This window comes from Puma concolor, chromosome A2 (assembly GCF_028749965.1).
Source record: "Puma concolor isolate L17-30 chromosome A2, mPumCon1.1.hap2, whole genome shotgun sequence".
In the NCBI taxonomy this organism is placed as follows: domain Eukaryota; kingdom Metazoa; phylum Chordata; class Mammalia; order Carnivora; family Felidae; genus Puma; species Puma concolor.
Genome location: NC_141668.1, coordinates 150,002,340 through 150,020,733, shown reverse-complemented (window position 1 = coordinate 150,020,733; position 18,394 = coordinate 150,002,340). Strand labels below are relative to the sequence as shown.

The following is an 18,394-nucleotide window of genomic DNA, read 5'->3' as shown; positions in this document are numbered from 1 at the left end:
ATCACCCAAAGAATCTCACCACCCAGAGACAAGTGCAAACCATACTTCGAAATTCACTCAGTCACTTTTCCATTAGGAGTGTATGTTCAGAAAGAGAGAAACATTACTCCTGGCTAGGCTTGAATTTACTTTATGAACGGATTTTCTAAGAAGAACTTACATATTTTTTTTAATTAAAGAATGAAAGTTTAAAGACTCCATTGATGTCCTACATACCTTTATTAGATGTATTAATGTATCCTGGAGCTGAGACTTGCTGAGAATAATGGAAGGCTTTCTCTGATTTTCTGATGTTCCAACAGTCAGGGGAGAGGGGGCGCCTGTTTTCCTCTCAAGGTCTGCGGACCTTGTAACTGTCTGCTGGAAAACACTTGGCGACAGCAGGACTGAGGACACTGCCATGGTTGTTGCAGTGACCAGCGTGGGGCCTGCGACCTGCAGGGGAGCAATGGTCATGAACAAAGCTTGTTAAAGGACGAAGGGCCTGTTTATTGGGATGTCAAGTCTGATCATCATAGAAAGGAAATAGGACCACAGCCAGATATGAACAGTAAGAACAATCCTATGGTAATTAAAAATGTAAAGTTTTATATGGGGAGCACAGGAATGATTGGAAGAGGGCAAGAGAGAACTTTCTGGGGTGATGGAAATGTTACATGTCTTGACTGGGTGGTTACCCAAGGAATATATGTGTGTTAAAACTCATAAAACACCTGCACTTTATCTGTATTTTACTTCAAAAAAAAAAAAATGGGGGGGGGGTATAAAAAAATCCAGTTATATGAAGCATTAGTTTCTTCTGTAGTGTTTAATACATTTATTATACCACTACAGGTATCAAAGATACACCCTCTTGGGGCACTTGGGTGGCTCAGTTGGTTAAGCATCCAACTTCAGCTCAGGTCATGATCTCACAGTTTGTGGGTTTGAGCCCTGTGTCGGGCTCTGTGCTGACAGCTCAGAGCCTGGATCCTGTTTCAGATTCTGTGTCTCCCTCTCTCTCTGCCCCTCCCCTGCTCACAGTCTGTCTTGCTCTCTCTCAAAAATAAATAAAAACCTTAAAAAAATTAAAAAACAAAGACACAACCTCTTACAAATAAAATGAACATCTACCCCCATTTAGATGTGCTTCTATGCTAACGATGGCTAACCATCAGAATACACTAAGCCAGTAATAATCAGCATTTTTAATAATTCCCACATTTGATACAATCAGCAGACATTTACATTCCTTTCTTCTGTCACCCCTCCCATTCATAAACTGCCACAGTTTGGTGCCACGCCAGGCTGAGCGCCCCTGCTGATCCCCACGCAGCAGGATGAGATATAGGGAAGACCAGTTCATACCACCAGTCAGGAGCTGGCTGCAGTTGAAGTTCTAAGGCTTGAGGAGGGTGCAAAGGCTCAAAGGCAAATGGGAACATAGAAGTTTAGGAACTGAAAAAAATAAGTGTGCACTTTGAGGTTGGTAGGTAATGGAGGGTGGGGAAAACATTTAAAAAGTGAATCAGGAGAGAACAAGCAGAGGACAGAGTGCACAGGCCCGGGAGGCGCTGTCGTTATAGCTGCGGGAAGCAATGAGCGCCCAGAGCACAACAGCGACTCGTAACCAGGGCATCACAGCTCTTCCGGGGCAAAGAGCACCTCCTCCTCACGGAAACCAGGCTGACGTGCACTCAGCTGACACACACAGAGCGCCCAGCCCAGCTGGTGGCTGATCCTGCCCTGCGTACGGTCAGGGAAGACATCAGTACAGAGATGGTGACTGGAGGCCCAGGGTGACTGGGTGACTGGAAGCCTACAGCGGCCGTGGCGATGGACTCGGCTGGGGTGGCAGGGGAACCTGGCCTAGGAGGGGCATCTAAGAGGGCTCTAGGCTTGAAAGGTACAACGTTCTATGGCACACACAGCAGCAGAACTTAAATATAATGTGTTCTTCAGAGAAAGGGGGTCCTTACCGGGATGGCACTGGGTAACACCTTAGGCTGGACAAAGACTTCAGGATCCTGGTTTTGCTGCATAGACTGCAATGTTTAAAAAGAAAAGATGAACAGACCTAACAAGTTTCCATGAAGATTTCCCAGCGACCGGGGATAAACCCACATTAGCAATAAGGAATAGTTCAGACATTAACTAGCTCCTAGATTCCTGAGGGAAGAGGCTGACAGCAACATTTAACAACGTAATCAATGTGTCATCTGTGAGGCCAGGGCTCTGGGACAGCCTCCGAACCGCTCGGGTTCCCTAACAGAGGGGCTGTGTGCAGAGCCATCAAGAGGTCTCTAAGGAAAGCAGAAACCTGTATCTAAGAGCTGGGGACAGCCCAAGCACATTTTTGCTGTTGAGTCTGTAGAGACGCCATGTTCTGGCAGCACGAGACCTTGCTAAGGCCGTGTGGACTCTGGACAGGGCGGCACTAAACAGTCCTCATGCAGAGTCACCTTCCTTCCATGTGCTTGCTACATTTTGTCCTCCTTCACTGGGAGATAAAGAACTTCTTGCTGTAGAGCAAATGCATTAGAATTCAGTGAAGCCCCAGGCCTTAAATGAAATGGAAATGGAAATATACACGTATGTAAGTGTCCCCTGTGAGGAGGCTCACTGAAGAGCTGGGAGCTGTCCCCAAGGCCAAAACATGGAGGGGGCAGAACAGTGGTGGCACGGGTGTGTCAGGGGGTGACACCAATCTGTTATAACATTCTCTCTGCTTATACTACAGAGAACCTCAACAGAAACGGCCCAAAATGAAAATTGAACAATATAACCAAGATACTGAACTCCCTTTCTTTCTGTGCAAGATTTTAAAGGACTGGAACAGAACAGTCCACTAACTAAGAAATCACACATGATTATTATGATGGGCTCGTCTGTGTAATACTATTCGGTATGATGTTAAGACTGGATTCTTATCAAAGGGCACAGGACTGAAGTTTTGGGAGGCAAGCAACACTGCTCTCAAGCAGAAGACTCTGCCCCTCTCGAGAAGCTGTGTGATCTCGTACGCATCACCGCAGTTGGAGCTGACTCTCATCTGCACACTCACCAGCCTCGTCCCTCTCTGAGTGGCAAGCCTCTTCTTCGTGCCCCACCCCCAATCGACCACCAGGCCCCACTGCCCACACCTGTTAACAAACCTGCTGGTCCACACTCTCGAAGTCAGGCCGCACCAGTTCAAGCCTGGGTAACTGTCTGGCCTCCTTCGGGTGGCCCTACTTCCAGCTTCTCCTTTCCCAGCTCACCACCTCCCCTTAAAGCCCTAGAAAGGCCCCCTGGGGCTGTGAGAACAAGCCTCGGACTGCTTCACAGAGTTTACAAAGTCCTGCTCCTCAGCCAGTACCTACGCCCCCAAGGTCCTCCCAGAGGAGGCCTGGCCACACTACAGGTCTTTTAAGTTCAGCAAATGCCTCTCATCTCCAGGCCTCTGCACACACTATTTTCCTGACCTCAAACACTTTCTCTACGTCTAGGAAAGAGCTGACTAACTCCTACTGAGTCTTCAGATCTCAGCTGAATATGAGCTTCATTGGGAAGTTTTACTTGATCCCGTATCTCCAAATCTGGGATGTGATTATGGCCCGAGGTGGGCACTCAGTGAGTACCAAGGGAGTTGGGGATGAGACAACGCTGGGGATAATCTGGATCTATGGTCCCGAGTCAAATGCAGACTCCCGGAATTGTCAGGCAGAAACAAACAAAACCCCCTACAACGCATGCCCTGACAGGAAAATACCGATATTGTTTTTTAGCTTGTATCAGTTGAGATATCTGGGAAAGTGGAACTGAGTCACAACACCGTGTACCAATGGTCTAGCTGTTCATTACTGGGCTTTCCACCTCCTGTCTTCCTGCCCTGGGTGTACGGAACAGTCGTCTCTTTGAAGCGACTGTCTCATGGGCGTCAACATCAAGGCCTCTGCAGCCCCATCCTACCCAGTTAGAGCCCCCCACCCTCCTGCCGGTACCTGAAGGGGAGCAAGCACCATGTTGCTGAGGGATGCTGAGGCTCGCGCGGCTGCAGTCTTAGGGGGAGGCTCTATGAAGCTCTCAGGTGTGGCCAGCTGGCCGGCTGCTGAACAAAAGCCGGATGTCATGGCACTTTTCCCAAGTGACTGCGTCTGTATTTGGTCATGCTGTGGGGTCAACCTGAGTTTCTGGAGAAGATCAACACTTGGGAGCGAGGTACCAGCTGTGTTTGTCACACTCAGTGGGGCCCTGAAGGGGCTCTGGGTGGCAGTCAGATTGGCGTGGCTCAGCTCAGGGACTGGCTGGCTCAGGAGTGGAGACCTCTGTCTCGGTGTGGTCTTCACCGCCTGTATCATGGTGGTGTTTCGGGGTAAGCTGGGGGGAACCTGTGCCGTAGGAGCTTCTGCTGGTAGAGTCGGACTGAGCACAGGGCGCAACGGGACGGCATAGACCGGGGCCTGTTTTTCACTGGACTGTGTGATGGAGGCGGGAGTGATCAGCACCGGGGTGGGGACTTCAGGTTGGACTGAGTGGTGGGAGGCAGGATGGACACCCAGGTTGTCCGACTGAGGGGCTCCTCCTGACTGCTCAAAGGGAAATGGTAGGAATGAGCTGGGCTCTTTCTGGGAGGCATCTCCTGGCAGCTTCTCCACTTCTTCTGAATCCAGACCCACAACACTTGGCTGTTCTTTTGGCAAAGAGGTTCCAAATAATTCTTCCACTGTCAGGTGTTTGTGTCCAGATGGAGCAGACTGAAAAACAAATCAAACTGCCCAATGAAAGAAATCTCTTGCAAACCAGTGTAACCAGACTTCTTTCCCATTAACCAAAACATTTTGCAGAAGCAACGATAGATGGAGTCTGAAAATAAGGAAATGGAACAAACTGAAGATGTGCTAGGGACTAAGGCCAAAATGCATCTTGTCTCCCCAAGCTGGTGGGCAGAAATCTGCATTTGTACTAAGATCCAAGTTTTAGGGACTCCCAGGATAGTGTTAGAAATCACCTTGTTTTCTTGGCAAAGGGATATAACGTAAAGGAGAAATATTACAAATAGTGCTTGGTTGCCCTGTACCAGTAACACAAGCAAGGAAATAATACTCAAGAGGACAGAGGGACCAAATGCTGAGTAAGTAATCCTATCTTTATTTTCATAGTTCTTGATAAAAAGCTAGGCACTGCACCTTGAGGACTAGGTCTTAAGTACCAGAAAATAAACTGAACTGTTTTTTAAAATAGCAGGCCTTTCCTCCTTCCTACTACAAGATCACAGATTCCTTCAGAAGAAGCAGACATGTAGGTCTGAGAATGTTCACTTTGCATCTGCTGTAGTGGTCTGGCTTACTGATACTACTGCAATGATGTGGAGGGGGAATATTTATGCTTTCCACTCCTGAGCTTTCCTGCACCTTCCCTTCATGTGCTATGGTCATATTCATTTACCCTTTATTTTCAGAGTGCCTGCAGGGTGCCAGGACCTGCGCTGACCTGTGCCCCCAGGACACAGTAGGGAGGAACAAAAAAAGTCTGACCCTCACAGGGCTTGTGTTCCAGTGGGGAACTAACCTAAGTACTTTGAAAACACATACAGCCTCGACATATGGTTTTATTCCATAAGCGTGTACACTACTTAGCTGCTCAGATATATATTCACGTGGAAAAAGACGGTTCGCTGAAACACACGGTTTTCAGTTCCTCAGAAGGCTGATAAAGGCCCGACACTACACTGCCCCTGAAGCAGAAGGATGAGTGCACTATGGTGTGACCACATTTCTACAGGAAAAAAGCACTGGTTTTCCCAAGCAAGTGTTTGCTGCATCTGTGTGACAAGTAGTTACAGGTTTCCCTGCTATCTGAAGGGGGAGCGTTCCTGGGAAATGTTTCTAAGCCAAAATGGCAGAAAGTGAAGAAGCAATTACCATTGATTCATATGGAAAAATTCTGAGTATCTCTGGGTCCCCCAAATAACCCATTTTCAGCTTTTCTTTACAAAATTTTTAATGTTTATTTATATTTGAGAGAAAGAGACAGAGACAGAGAGAGACAGAACATAAGCAGGGGAGGATCAGAGTGGGAGACACAGAATCTGAAGCACGTTCCAGGCTCTGAGCTGTCAGCACAGAGCCTGCCGTGGGGCTCGAACCCATGAATGGTTGAGATCATGACCTGAGCTGAAGTTGGACGCTTAACCAACTGAGCCGCCCAGGCGCCCCTCTCTTCAGCTTTTCTGATACCTTAGAACACATCTTGCTAACAGGTGCTCACAGACCCAGGTCAAGGCTGTGGCGGCCTGAGGCTGGGGTGCTGAGTGTGGTTCCTGGGGAAGGGGCTGGGCAGGGCTGCCCTCTGTCCAGGGTGCCCGCTGCATCAGTAGCTCAAATGTCCAATGTTATTTCACTTTTTATCTCTTTCCACACAAGCAAAAACTGTCTTTGGATTTCTTTCGGTTGGCAAAACAGTTACCGACGTGGGTCTTTCCTAAAAGCAAAAGTGGCTTAATGTGAACTTTTGAAAAGGGGACGGTGGGGACACCTGTATCGGGTTTAGCAGGTGCCCAGGACACTGTGCTGAGATGCGTGGGGTGGGGAAGAGAGGGACTTACTGGCAGCAGGTTCTTAGGGGAGGGGTTGAGGCTCCCTCTGCTGTGGAGGGAACCGGGGAAAGGAGGCCAGTACCCAGGGGGTGTGCAGGGTGGCTCACTTGTGAGGGGTGGATGGAAAGGGAGTGCCACTGGGGTGTCTTATCACCTGCTGGGTGAGAGAACGGAGGTGGGGCAAAGGAACAGTTGTGGAGAAGAGGCAGAAACTTCCTCTAGTTGTAGAAAATTGTGATTCCTGGGGCACCTGGGTGGCTCAGTCGGTTAAGCGTCCGACTTTGGCTCAGGTCACGATCTCGCGGTCCGCGAGTTCGAGCCCCGCGTCGGGCTCTGGGCTGATGGCTCAGATCCTGGAGCCTGCTTCCGATTCTGTGTTTCCCTCTCTCTCTGCCCCTCCCCCGTTCATGCTGTGTCTCTCTCTGTCTCAAAAATAAATAAACGTTAAATAAAAAAAATTAAAAAAAAGAAAATTGTAATTCCATACCGAATCATTTCTTCTTAGAAAATATCCAGTAAAGAGAATTAATGTAATATTTCTTGGCAAGTTAATGGGACAAAAGGCTTTAAGTGAAGGGATTCTCAAATGGCAAGATTCAGGCCCCACCCCCCCCCCGCCCCCCCATTAATGCTGTAGTCACAACACTTCTTGTACTTTAAGGAATTTTCCAGATTCAGGATCTTACTTCAAATACAATGTAGCACTAACATCTATTATAAACTGTGGAGGTAAAAAAAAAAAAAAAAAAAAAATGCAAAAGATTGTATACGGTTTAATTTCCTTATGTTTTTACTTCTGAAAAAGTTGCAGAGTTTAGGATCCGAAATCAAAGACACCCAGATTTAATTCCCAGCTTAGCTGGGAAAATTATAGTCTATTTAGTTACCTCATCTGAAAAATGGGGGCAATTATGGCAATTACTTCTCACAGAGCTGATGTGAAAGTTAATTTCTCAATATGATACCTGGTGCCCAACAAGCATTCGATAAATGGAAGTTGGCTATTATCATTATATGAACACCAGACAGTCTTACTAGCAATCATAATAAACCTGTGTTTATATATGTTTTAAGAAACATCAAATACTATGTTAGAATATTAAAAATTCATCAAATCCTTCTGGAATATCATACCCCGTGATGCAAAATAACACTACCACCTGATGGGCTATCAAGGCTGTAGTATTATAAATCTGTCATGCCCTGATGCAATGACTCATTAAAGACACAGTTGTTGGGGCTCCTGGGTGGCTCAGTCAGTTAAGCGTCTGACTTCGGCTCAGGTCATGATCTCACAGTTCATGAGTTCAAGCCCAGCAATCAGGCTCTGTGCTAACAGCTCAGAGCCTGGAGCCTGTTTAGGATTCTGTGTCTCCTTCTCTCTCTGCCCCTCCCTGCTTGTGCTCTGTCTCTCTCTCTCTCTCTCTCTCTCTCTCTGTCTCTCTCAAAAATAAACGTTAAATATAAAAAAAAGACATAGTTGTTTATTTAAAACTCACTGGTATCATTTCAGATCCATTCAAGGTAATTCAAAAACAGACAGCAAATTCCCATTTGGGACACACTTCTCGTCCTCTCTGTCCAGGCCACATAACTAGTAGCAGGGGTGCATAGGTTCCATTTTCCCAGATGGGCACTAGGATTGATTCACTTTTAGATCTCTGGCATCATAAATGTCCACTGATGAGCACAGACATAATTCCACTCCTCCCCACCGATTTCTGACAGTGATGGCAAAATATACATAACCAAAGTTACCATTTTAGCCATATTTAAGTGTAAAACTCAGCAGCATTCAGTACATTCACAATGCTGTATAACTACCACCATTATCTACTTCCTCACTCACAGCCCCTGATAATCTCTATTCTACTTTCTGTTCCTATGAATTTGCCTACTCTACGTACCTCGTTTAAGTGCAATCATATACTTGGCCTTTTGTGACTGGCTTACTTCGCTCTTGGCACAGTGTCCCCAAAATTCATCTATGCTGTACCATGTGTCAGAATTTCCTTCCTTTTAAAAACGCTGACAAATACTCCATTTGTATGCATATACCACATCTTGTCTACCCATTCATCTGAGCATTGACACTTGGGCTGTTTTCACCTTTTGGCTATTGTGAATAATGCTGCTACAAACACTGGTGTAAAGTATGTTTAATCCTTGTTTTCAATTCTTTTGGGTATACACCCAGGAATAGAATTGAGGACCTTCCAAACTGTTTTCCAAAGCTGTTGCACCATTTTATATTTCTACCAATGATGCAAAATGGTTCTAACTTCTCCACGTTCTTGCCAACACATCGGCCATTTGTAGATTTGAAAAAATGACTATGTAAGTCATTTGCCCATTTTTGAGTTGGGTTAATTCTCTTTTTATACACATTACGTTTAGAACAAAATGGTCAAGACTGCTTGGCAAAAAGTACTGGAAAACTACACTAATTTTTATTCATTAATACAAATTATGTCAATCTTAACCACCACATCCTGTTTTATATGTATGTATATACACACAAAACAACGTGTGGATGTACATACTTTGAGAAATACAGACCACATTGGGGCTATCCTACTTTGCAAAAACTTGAGTCTTTCCCAGGTAAGAATACAAATATTTTACATTATAAGAAAAGGAGCAATCAAACAACATGACATAGAGATAACTCAACATGAAATACACCTTTGGCTTCAAAAATGGCATGACTCAGGTAGCAATTTTTACCTGTCTAGTGGAACATAAATGGACTTTTGAACAATTAAAATTACCTGCATGTACATTTTGAATGTTTTTACACTTATGCTTAAAAAAAAAAAAGTATTTCTAACAGTTTAAAATTGACTTCACATTAAAAAATGAAACTGGGGCACCTGCGTGGCTCAGTTGGAGGAGTGTCCAACTTAGGCTCAGATCATGATCTTGCTGCTCATGAGTTTGAGCCCTGTGTCGGGCTCTGTGCTGACAGCTCAGAGCCTGGGGTCTGCTCTCTCTCTGCTCTTCCCCCACTTGCACTCTCTCTCAAAAATAAATAAACATTAAAAAAAAAAATTAAAAAAAAAAAAAGAAACCATATTGGAGAGCCCTGAACCCTGATTGCAAAAGTAGCAGAAAGCTTCGAGATTTCTCCATGCAGCCTCCCTACAACTTCTGCCAGGTCAGAAACATTCTCAGACTGTCTCTTGAATAGGATGTGTGGTAATTCATAGGGTTTCAGAGGAATCTCTGTAAGAAGAGATAAACGAAGTTACGACAGCAGGAAGACTGACCTCAGACAGGACATGTACTGTGTGGGGGGGGGTCCCTGTGCTGCACACCTGACACGCATCACTCATCAGTGAGGGCAGTGCTAGTAGCACTGCCACTTTGTAGGTGACACCCGAGTACGACAGACCCAGACTCCAACCCAGTGCTAACAGTAAGTCCATGCTCTTGACCCTTATGCCCCTGCACTGAGATGTCGAATAAGTATAGTCTAGGACACCTACTCAACTGGATAACGATAAGGACTTCCGGAAAACAGAGATACACCTAAGAGATGGCTACAGGTCAAACCGTGCCCAACTTTTGGAAATATGTACCCGGCTGCTGAATCAGTCACAAGAGACACGAGAAGGAAGCATGCTTCTCCACACAAAGGCTTTACGGTCTCTGCATTTGAGAGGACCCTTCTACCTTCTGCCCAGGACAAGAAAAACTGGCTGCACTGCTCTGGTACTTGGACTTACTTATTCATGGATTCATCTCGCCTCATCCACAGAAAAGGGGAATTTTCTTCTTCCCTCATGTCTGAATATGCTTCAAGTCTGGACTCCATGTTTTGCAATGCCTCCCTTACATCAAGGGTTAGTCTCACCATTCTCCCTGTGAAATGGGATTCTGGGAGGAAGAGTATGTGCACCGCCAAATTCCAATATACTGAATTAGGCTTTTCTATTCCTTCCTCACCCCACAGCTCTTGTCACTTAGGGAATTTCCTATTTCTGTCTGGACCTATGGTGTCCATGTCAGATTTCTGACCTGGTCAAGTGTACTGGGCACACCAGAAGCTATGTATTCTTTAGGAACCAAAAAGCAATATAAAACATACCAGGGAAATAGTCCCAAGGGACTTGTGAATTGTGAAACTGAAATGGAACCGAATATTATCGGGACTTGACAGCATTTGCTCCTCAGCACCAGGTGGCAGTGTTACTAAACACGTGTACAATCTGTGTGGAGGGTTGATTATGGATTTAAGCTAATTTTAGTCAATCACATGGCTTCTGACAAGATCCAGATCACTTTGACCTATAAACTGGGATCTCAGAAGACTGTGAGAAGGAGGGAATAGCGGCAGCACTATTCTCACGGGAGGGTACAATTCTCTGTGTGCCCAGCGGAACCCTGTGTGCCCACAGATCCAACACCGGAGCTTTTGCTGACAGGCTGAGCAGCTACAGCTCGTCAAACTCCCCTTCATCTTTCCTTTCTTTCTTTCTTTTTTAAGTTTATTTATTTTGAGAGAAAAAGAGAGTGTGTGAGTGTGTGTGAACAGGGAAGGGACAGAGAGAAAGAGAGGAAAGGGGGGGTAGAGGGGGAGAGAAAGAGAGAGAGAGAGAGAGAGAGAGAGAGAGAGAGAGAGAGAGAGAGAACGAATGAGCCCCATGCAGGCTCTGAGCCGTCAGGGCAGAGCCCGATGCCGGGTTTCAACTCATGAACCGTGAGATCATGACCTGAGCCGAAATCAAGAGTCGGACGCTTAACTGGTGGAGCCACCCAGGTGCCCCTCACACTCTTCCTTCATCTTTCAATGGACAGTGTTTTATGGTTCTTAAGGCATTCCTTGGGGTCCATTTCTCACTCCCCCTGTTATTAACTTGGTTTGAAAGTTTATTACAAAGAGCCTCTAATGTATAATACAATGGAAGCTATGCATAAAAATAAATGTCTTTAAATTTAATGATTAAGGGGCGCCTGGGTGACTCAGTCGGTTAAGCGTCCGACTTCAGCTCAGGTCATGATCTCGCGGTTCGTGAGTTCAAGCCCTGCGTCGGGCTCTGTGCTAACAGCTCAGAGCCTGGAGCCTGTTTCAAATTCTGTGCCTCCCGCTCTCTCTCTGACCCTCCCCCGTTCATGCTCTGTCTCTGTCTCAAAAATAAATAAACGTTAAAAAATAAAATAAAATAAACTTAATGATTAAGATTTTTTTCTCCTTTTCATTGCAGTTGCCCTATTTGTGGCAAATTAACTCATTTTTTATTGCTTTTAAGGTGATGGAAATTTTTTATCTCTTGATCTTGGTGGTAGTTACAATGTTTAAGTTACATTTATAAAATGTTACAAGGTTGACACTTTAGATTTGAATATGTATACTATGTATTAATTATATCCCAGTAAGAAACTGTTCAAATCCTAGAGCAGCTAGAGTTTTACAAAATTAATGTGAGTCTCAGGGTGTCTGGCTGGCTCAGTCAATACGGCATGTGACTCTTGGTCTCGGGGTTGTGAGTTCATGTCCCACATTGGATGTGGAGCCTACTTAAAATAAAATTAAAAAAAAAATTAGCCTGGGTCTCAGTTTTCACACACATACAATACTGGTGTTAATGCTACCTTCATCTCATGATTATATAATTTATGTTGCCATGTGAAGAGCTATTCTCTGTACAATAAAAATGCTAACACCAGGTGCTACTGGACTTAAGAAACAAAGCTTAAGAGCATTTTGATTGTTTGCAATTGCCCGGAAATCTCTGCGTAGTTCTCATTTCCTCCCCGCCTTTCTCCTGGCCGTGGTTGGAGTGCTGCTCCAACCCACTGCAAAACCTATCCAGCCAAGAAGAGTGTGGCCTGCCACCTGCTGTACTCTTGAGACGTGAGAGTACTCTGCTGCAGTGCCGAGGACAGACTCTGGATATTGGGCAGGGCTCTGGGAAGCTTTGTTTACCCTTTCAGAAAGCAGGCATTGACTTCCTGAGCCTGGTTTGAATTATAATACTGATCAGTAATAGGAAACCTCTTTTATCCTAAGGTCTGTGCTCTAAATGGTTCTCTGGGTCCTGGGTCTGTTTCTTCATTTGGTTCTGACAAGAACTCTGGGAGTTGGCAGTGCAAGAACCCTTAAGCCCATCATTCAGAAAGCAAAGGGGAAGTGACTGCCTCCACTGAACACCCAGGGCTGATAAGCCGGACCAGAAGGAACACAGGCAGGATGTTCCTTCTCTCCCTCAACACATGTTTTGCAAAAATTGCATTTTATATAGCATAGTTTTAAAAAAATTTTTTTTCAACGTTTTTATTTATTTATGGGACAGACAGAGACAGAGCATGAACGGGGGAGGGGCAGAGAGAGAGGGAGACACAGAATCGGAAACAGGCTCCAGGCTCCGAGCCATCAGCCCAGAGCCTGACGCGGGGCTCGAACTCACGGACCGTGAGATCGTGACCTGGCTGAAGTCGGACGCTTAACCGACTGCGCCACCCAGGCGCCCCTAGCATAGTTTTTAATATATGTTTGACCTTCAGGACTCTAAATGCAAACACAGTAAAAATGAAGCATGGGAATATAGTATTAAAAAACTGGCTTAAATCATCATCTAAATATCTAAAAACATTATGGATATATTGCTGATGGGAATGTAAAATGGTACAGCCTTTCTGGAAAACACTATGGCAGTTTCTTAATAAACTAAAACATGAAATTACCAAATGACCCAACATCTGCACTCCTGGGCATTTATCCGAGACAAATGGAAATTTCTGCACAAAAACCTGTACAGAAATGTTCACAGAAGTTTTATTTGCAACAGCTAAAAACTGAAAACTACCCAGATGTCCTTCAACAGGCAAACTGCCAGAAATGGTTAAACACATTTTGGTACTTCTACTTGACTGGGTGGAAGAGTAAAAAGGAACAAACTACTGAAAAACCTAATAATTTCAATGAAATCATGCTAAATGAAGAAAGAAAATCCCAAAGGTTTCTATATCATTCCATTTACATAACATCCTTGAAATGACATTATAGAAATGGGGACAGCTTCGTGGCTACCAGGGTTAAGGATGGGAGGAGAGGGAAAGGAAGTATGACAGGGAAGTCAGTGTGAGAATACAAGCACAACACAAAGGATCCTTGTGTTGATGTAAGTCTTCGGTATCTTGACTGTGGTGTTGGATATACAAAGCTACATATGACATAAAATTGCACAGAAATATAGACGTGCACATAAACACAGAAGTGAATGTGAATAAAACTGAGGAAATGTGAACCAGATGGGTAGATTTTACCGGTATCCTAGTTGTGATATTGTACTTTATTTTGCAAGCTGTCATCAGTGGGGGAATGGGTAAAGGGTAAATACAGAAATGGGATCTTTCTGTATTTATTTTTTAAAGTTTATTTGGAGAGAGCGTACGTGTGCACATGTGTGCACGCAGGAGGGGTAGAGGCAGAGAGAGAGGGAAAGAGAACCCCAATCTGACAGTGCGGAGCCCCATGCAAGGCTCAAACTCACGAACCATGAAATCATGACCTGAGATGTCTTGATTTAGACTTGGACGCTTAGCTTACTGAGCCACCCAGGTGCCCCTCTATTATTTCTTGTAACTGCATGTGAATCTGTAATTATCTCAAAATAAGAAGTTTAATTAAAAAGCTATGGGTTTTACTTGGTATTTGTTCATTTATCAAGCCATTGGTTATAAAGAAAACTAATTTAGTCAACAAATATTTACAATGCTAAGTGCGGGGGATATGGCAACAAACAAGGCAGACAGAAGTGCCTGCCCCCACAGGAGCTTACATTCAGATGGGGAGGAGACATAGTGCACACAGTAAGAAAACAGCAAACCAGGTTAGCTGGTGAAGCCTTAGGGAGAAAATAAGGCATGGGAGGACAGGGGTAAGGGTTCTTTAAAACAGGGTGACCAGAGAAGGCCTCACCTGTATGGAGAATGCTTAAGATTTGAAGGAAGAAAGGGAGCAAGCCCTATATGGGAGGAAAGTACTCCAGGCGAAGGCAACAAGTGCAAAGGCCTGTCCTGAGGCAGGAGCAAGCCTGGCACATTTGTGGAAAGGCAGAAGGGCCAACGAGACCAGGGCAAGCAAGGCAGGAAGTAAGAGATGAGGCAGGGGTCAGGAGGCCATGGACCAGTGACAAGGCCCTGGCTTTTAATGGAGGGCGATGGGACACTACTGGGCGGTTTTGAGCAGAGTGATGTCGTGCTCTAACTTCTGGTTTATCAGGATTACTCTGGCTGCTGGGTGAAGAGCAGGGAAGGGAGTGGCAATGGCAAAAGCTCTATAACCAGAGTGGAGGCTCCTGCAAAATCCAGACGGAAACACAGGGCAAATGACAGGAGTTACCATGTTGTTGCCTGTATGTATCCACCTCGACAGGTAAACAACAAATATTTTTTGTACCTCACTGATATCCTTATAAAATATTACTCTGTGTTTTGTACCCTGGGCAAAGCTAGGGCTTTAACTGTACAAACCTTATCTTGTGACCCAGATGGCGTCTCTTCTAGAGTCTCGGTGCTTCCCAGATTGGAGAGCTGAGTGCTTGGCTGTAACCCAGGGCTGGAGATATTGGAGTCGCCCATCTGATTCTGAAATTAAAAGGAAAAGTATATCATGTGAACAGTTTGCTGACTACTATTTGGCTCATAAGACATCTGAGGTTATCAGCAATGCTATTTTAAAAACAAGCAAAAATTCCCCCAAATGTTTTGCTTTGGACCCTCAGGTAAGTAACTTAAAAAATAAAATTTCTAGACAGTTGAGCACTTGGTTTTAGATAATAGTGACAATTGTTTTTATATCCCTTGAAGTGCATATATTACTGCTAAGTAGTGTTGCACTGCATGACCACATTACTGTCTTGTGGAACACTCACCCATAGGAGGTCATTTGTGCTATTTCCAGTTTTTGGTAATTACGTATAGAGCTTTTATATTCATAAAACCTCATGCACGGGTTTTTGTGTGGACAAAAGCATCATTTCTCTAGAGTAAATACCTGGCGGTGGTATACCTAGGTCATATGGTAAGATGCATTTTTCTTCTACATTTTTGTAGTTTTAAATTTAGATTTAGGATCCATTTTGAGTTGATTTTTGTATAAGGTGTTACATTTATGTTATGGATTTTTTTTTTCTTTTTTTGTATGTGGATGGCCAATTGTTCCCAACACTATTGGTTGAAATCATTGTATACTCTTAAAACTTAAACTAAAAAGATCTATAAGCATTACCATCAAGATGACAGTCATTAAATGTTTTAAAATTCCTGTTAACTTATATGTAACACCAAAAGTGAAAATACTTTTGGTCTTAAAGAGAATCCTAAAAACAGATCATTAGGTGGGCACAGAATTATGAATTCTTAGGAACTGAAGTTATTATATTTGGGCTATGTGATCCATTACCCATGTCACAATGGACACCAGAAACAGTTTAGAACACTCAGGAGACCAGATTTAAAAACGAAGCCCCAAACTTCAGTCCAGGGACACATTAATTTTGATAGCAGAGAATAAGTACATGTGCTTAGCACAGCGTTAGATACTCCAATGTTAAATGAATGGCTAAAATGCATTCATTCTATTCAAATGACATAATCCTTATAACACTTTTTATTCAGTGTTATCCATTTAGACAGAGGTGAAATAGCCTGGGACAGCCTATGAAATATCTTTTTAAAAACATCTATTACTGAAATACAGTTGACACACAATGTTATATTGGTTTCAGGTGCACAACATGGTGATTAGACAATTCTACCTATCACACAGGCTTCACCCAGGCAAGTGTGGTCACCATGCAAAGTTATTACAACATTACTGATTACATTCCCTGTGCTGTATTTTTCATCCCCATCACTTACTCATTTTATAATTGGAAGTCTGTACTTCTTAACCCCCTTCAACTGCCTATGAAATATCTTATTTTCTACCCCTTTGTGCAATACCACCATCAATATGTACTAACATATTATGGAGAATGCTTGGAATTAAACTGCATCACAGAAAAGCTCAAAACAATGTTCATAACAAGTTCCTAAGAGCAGAGGGTATACAATGTTCAGAAACATTTTCAAAATTGGGAGTTTTTCACATAAAAATCCCAGCTTCTGGGGCGCCTGGGTGGCGCAGTTGGTTAAGCGTCCGACTTCAGCCAGGTCATGATCTCACGGTCCGTGAGTTCGAGCCCCGCATTGGGCTCTGGGCTGATGGCTCAGAGCCTGGAGCCTGCTTCCGATTCTGTGTCTCCCTCTCTCTCTGCCCCTCCCCCGTTCATGCTCTGTCTCTCTCTGTCCCAAAAATAAATAAAAAACGTTGAAAAAAAAAAATAAATCCTAGCTTGTTATTTTCGGAGAGAAGCTGGACACCTTTGCAACAACTGGCTGGAGCTGAGCTGCACATGACTCTCTGATGCAGGGCCAGGTTCTGTTTGCATCAGGGCTACCCTGGCCCACCCACTACATGTGCTTCCATGGCCCATGTGGTTTTTGGGGCAGTTTAGTCTCCTCTACTTAACTCAACATGAACTACAAGATGGGCTGTACTTTAAAAGGTCTCAGACATTTTTTTTATACATGTGCAGGGCTGTTCTTGGAAGGTTTAATCTGAGTTTGTAGATGACACTTGCTATTTGTATAGATTCGGGGAAATGGACAAACTTTCTGGAGGGTAATTTTATTATAATATTTAGTGAAAACCTTAAAAATGACAAAATCCTTTGATCTACCAATTGTATTTCAACTAGTTTATCTTAACAGAAAATGCTGAACACGAAGACTTAGCCACAGGATATATTTCTGAGTTCTTAAGAGAATCAGAAAAGAACAGCATATTGTTTATGTAAAGCACGGGAGAAAAAACATGCAGCTATTAATACCACTCTTCTCTTTTTCAAAAAGTTTTCATTCTACCGAAAGAAATCTCACAGGGACTCCCCTGTGAGATGAATAAATAGCTACTGTCATCAAGGTATTGTTCTTTGAAAAAAAAAACTGGTTACAAAAGAGTTAATAAAAGCGACTTTTAAAACTACTTAATAATAAAACTAGTGTAGAGAAGCATACCACACACTCTGGGACACATTTACACATATTTTTGGAAGGATACAAAGTATTATCAGTGATTATTTCTAGGTGGTGGGATTATGTTTTTTTCTTTTACTCTAATCTTTAAATATGAAATACAAACAACCTCTCAACCAAAATCCAGGATTATATCCTGTGGCTACAAGCAACTCAGTAAGGGGCCGCTGTAAAGGATTGTGGCTTTAGCTATCTTTCTTACCTTTATTACTATTACTTTTTAATGTTTTGTTTATTGTTTAGAGAGAGAGTATGACAGGGGAGGGGCAGAGAGAGAGGGGGACAGAGGATCTAAAGCGGGCTCCATGCTGATAGCAGTGAGCCTGACGCGGGGCTCAAACTCATGAACCATGAGATCGTGACCTGAGCCAAAGTTGGACGCTCAACCGACTGAGCCACCTGGAGGCCTGTTTCTTACCTTTAAAAAAGGTAAGTTGGTTAAAACAAACTATAGGACTTTAGGAGAAAACGTTTACTATAGAGTTTTAATTTCCCAACAGTCTTTACTATAAATCCTTCACCCCAAAGTGTGGAATTTCATTCACGGTGGGTGGGGGAGATTTAGGATTGGGGTTACATGCCATCACTGAGGCATGGCTTGCACCTCTGCCCTAGACTGTCAATCTAAGTCTCTACTACAGATAAACAAAGGGCCATCTGGAGCTGCGAGGCAGCTGAGAGCGCCCATGCAAACACTTGGCTATGAATTCATGGGTCACTGCGAATTCCAACTCCCATTTGGTTGGACGACAG

At 43.9% G+C, this 18,394-nt stretch overlaps 1 protein-coding gene across 2 annotated transcripts in view; it reads right to left on the bottom strand.

Moving 5' to 3' along the window:
- Positions 1-18,394, bottom strand: part of DCP1A (decapping mRNA 1A) — a 58,434-nt gene that overhangs the window by 4,071 nt on the left and 35,969 nt on the right. For both annotated transcript variants that reach the window (XM_025915732.2, XM_086697930.1), the window contains 4 exons: positions 15,035-15,148; positions 3,963-4,715; positions 1,959-2,024; positions 217-435 (listed from right to left, as the gene is read on the bottom strand). In XM_025915732.2, coding sequence (XP_025771517.2) covers positions 217-435; positions 1,959-2,024; positions 3,963-4,715; positions 15,035-15,148 — 1,152 coding nt within the window. The remainder of the gene's footprint in view (positions 1-216; positions 436-1,958; positions 2,025-3,962; positions 4,716-15,034; positions 15,149-18,394) is intronic.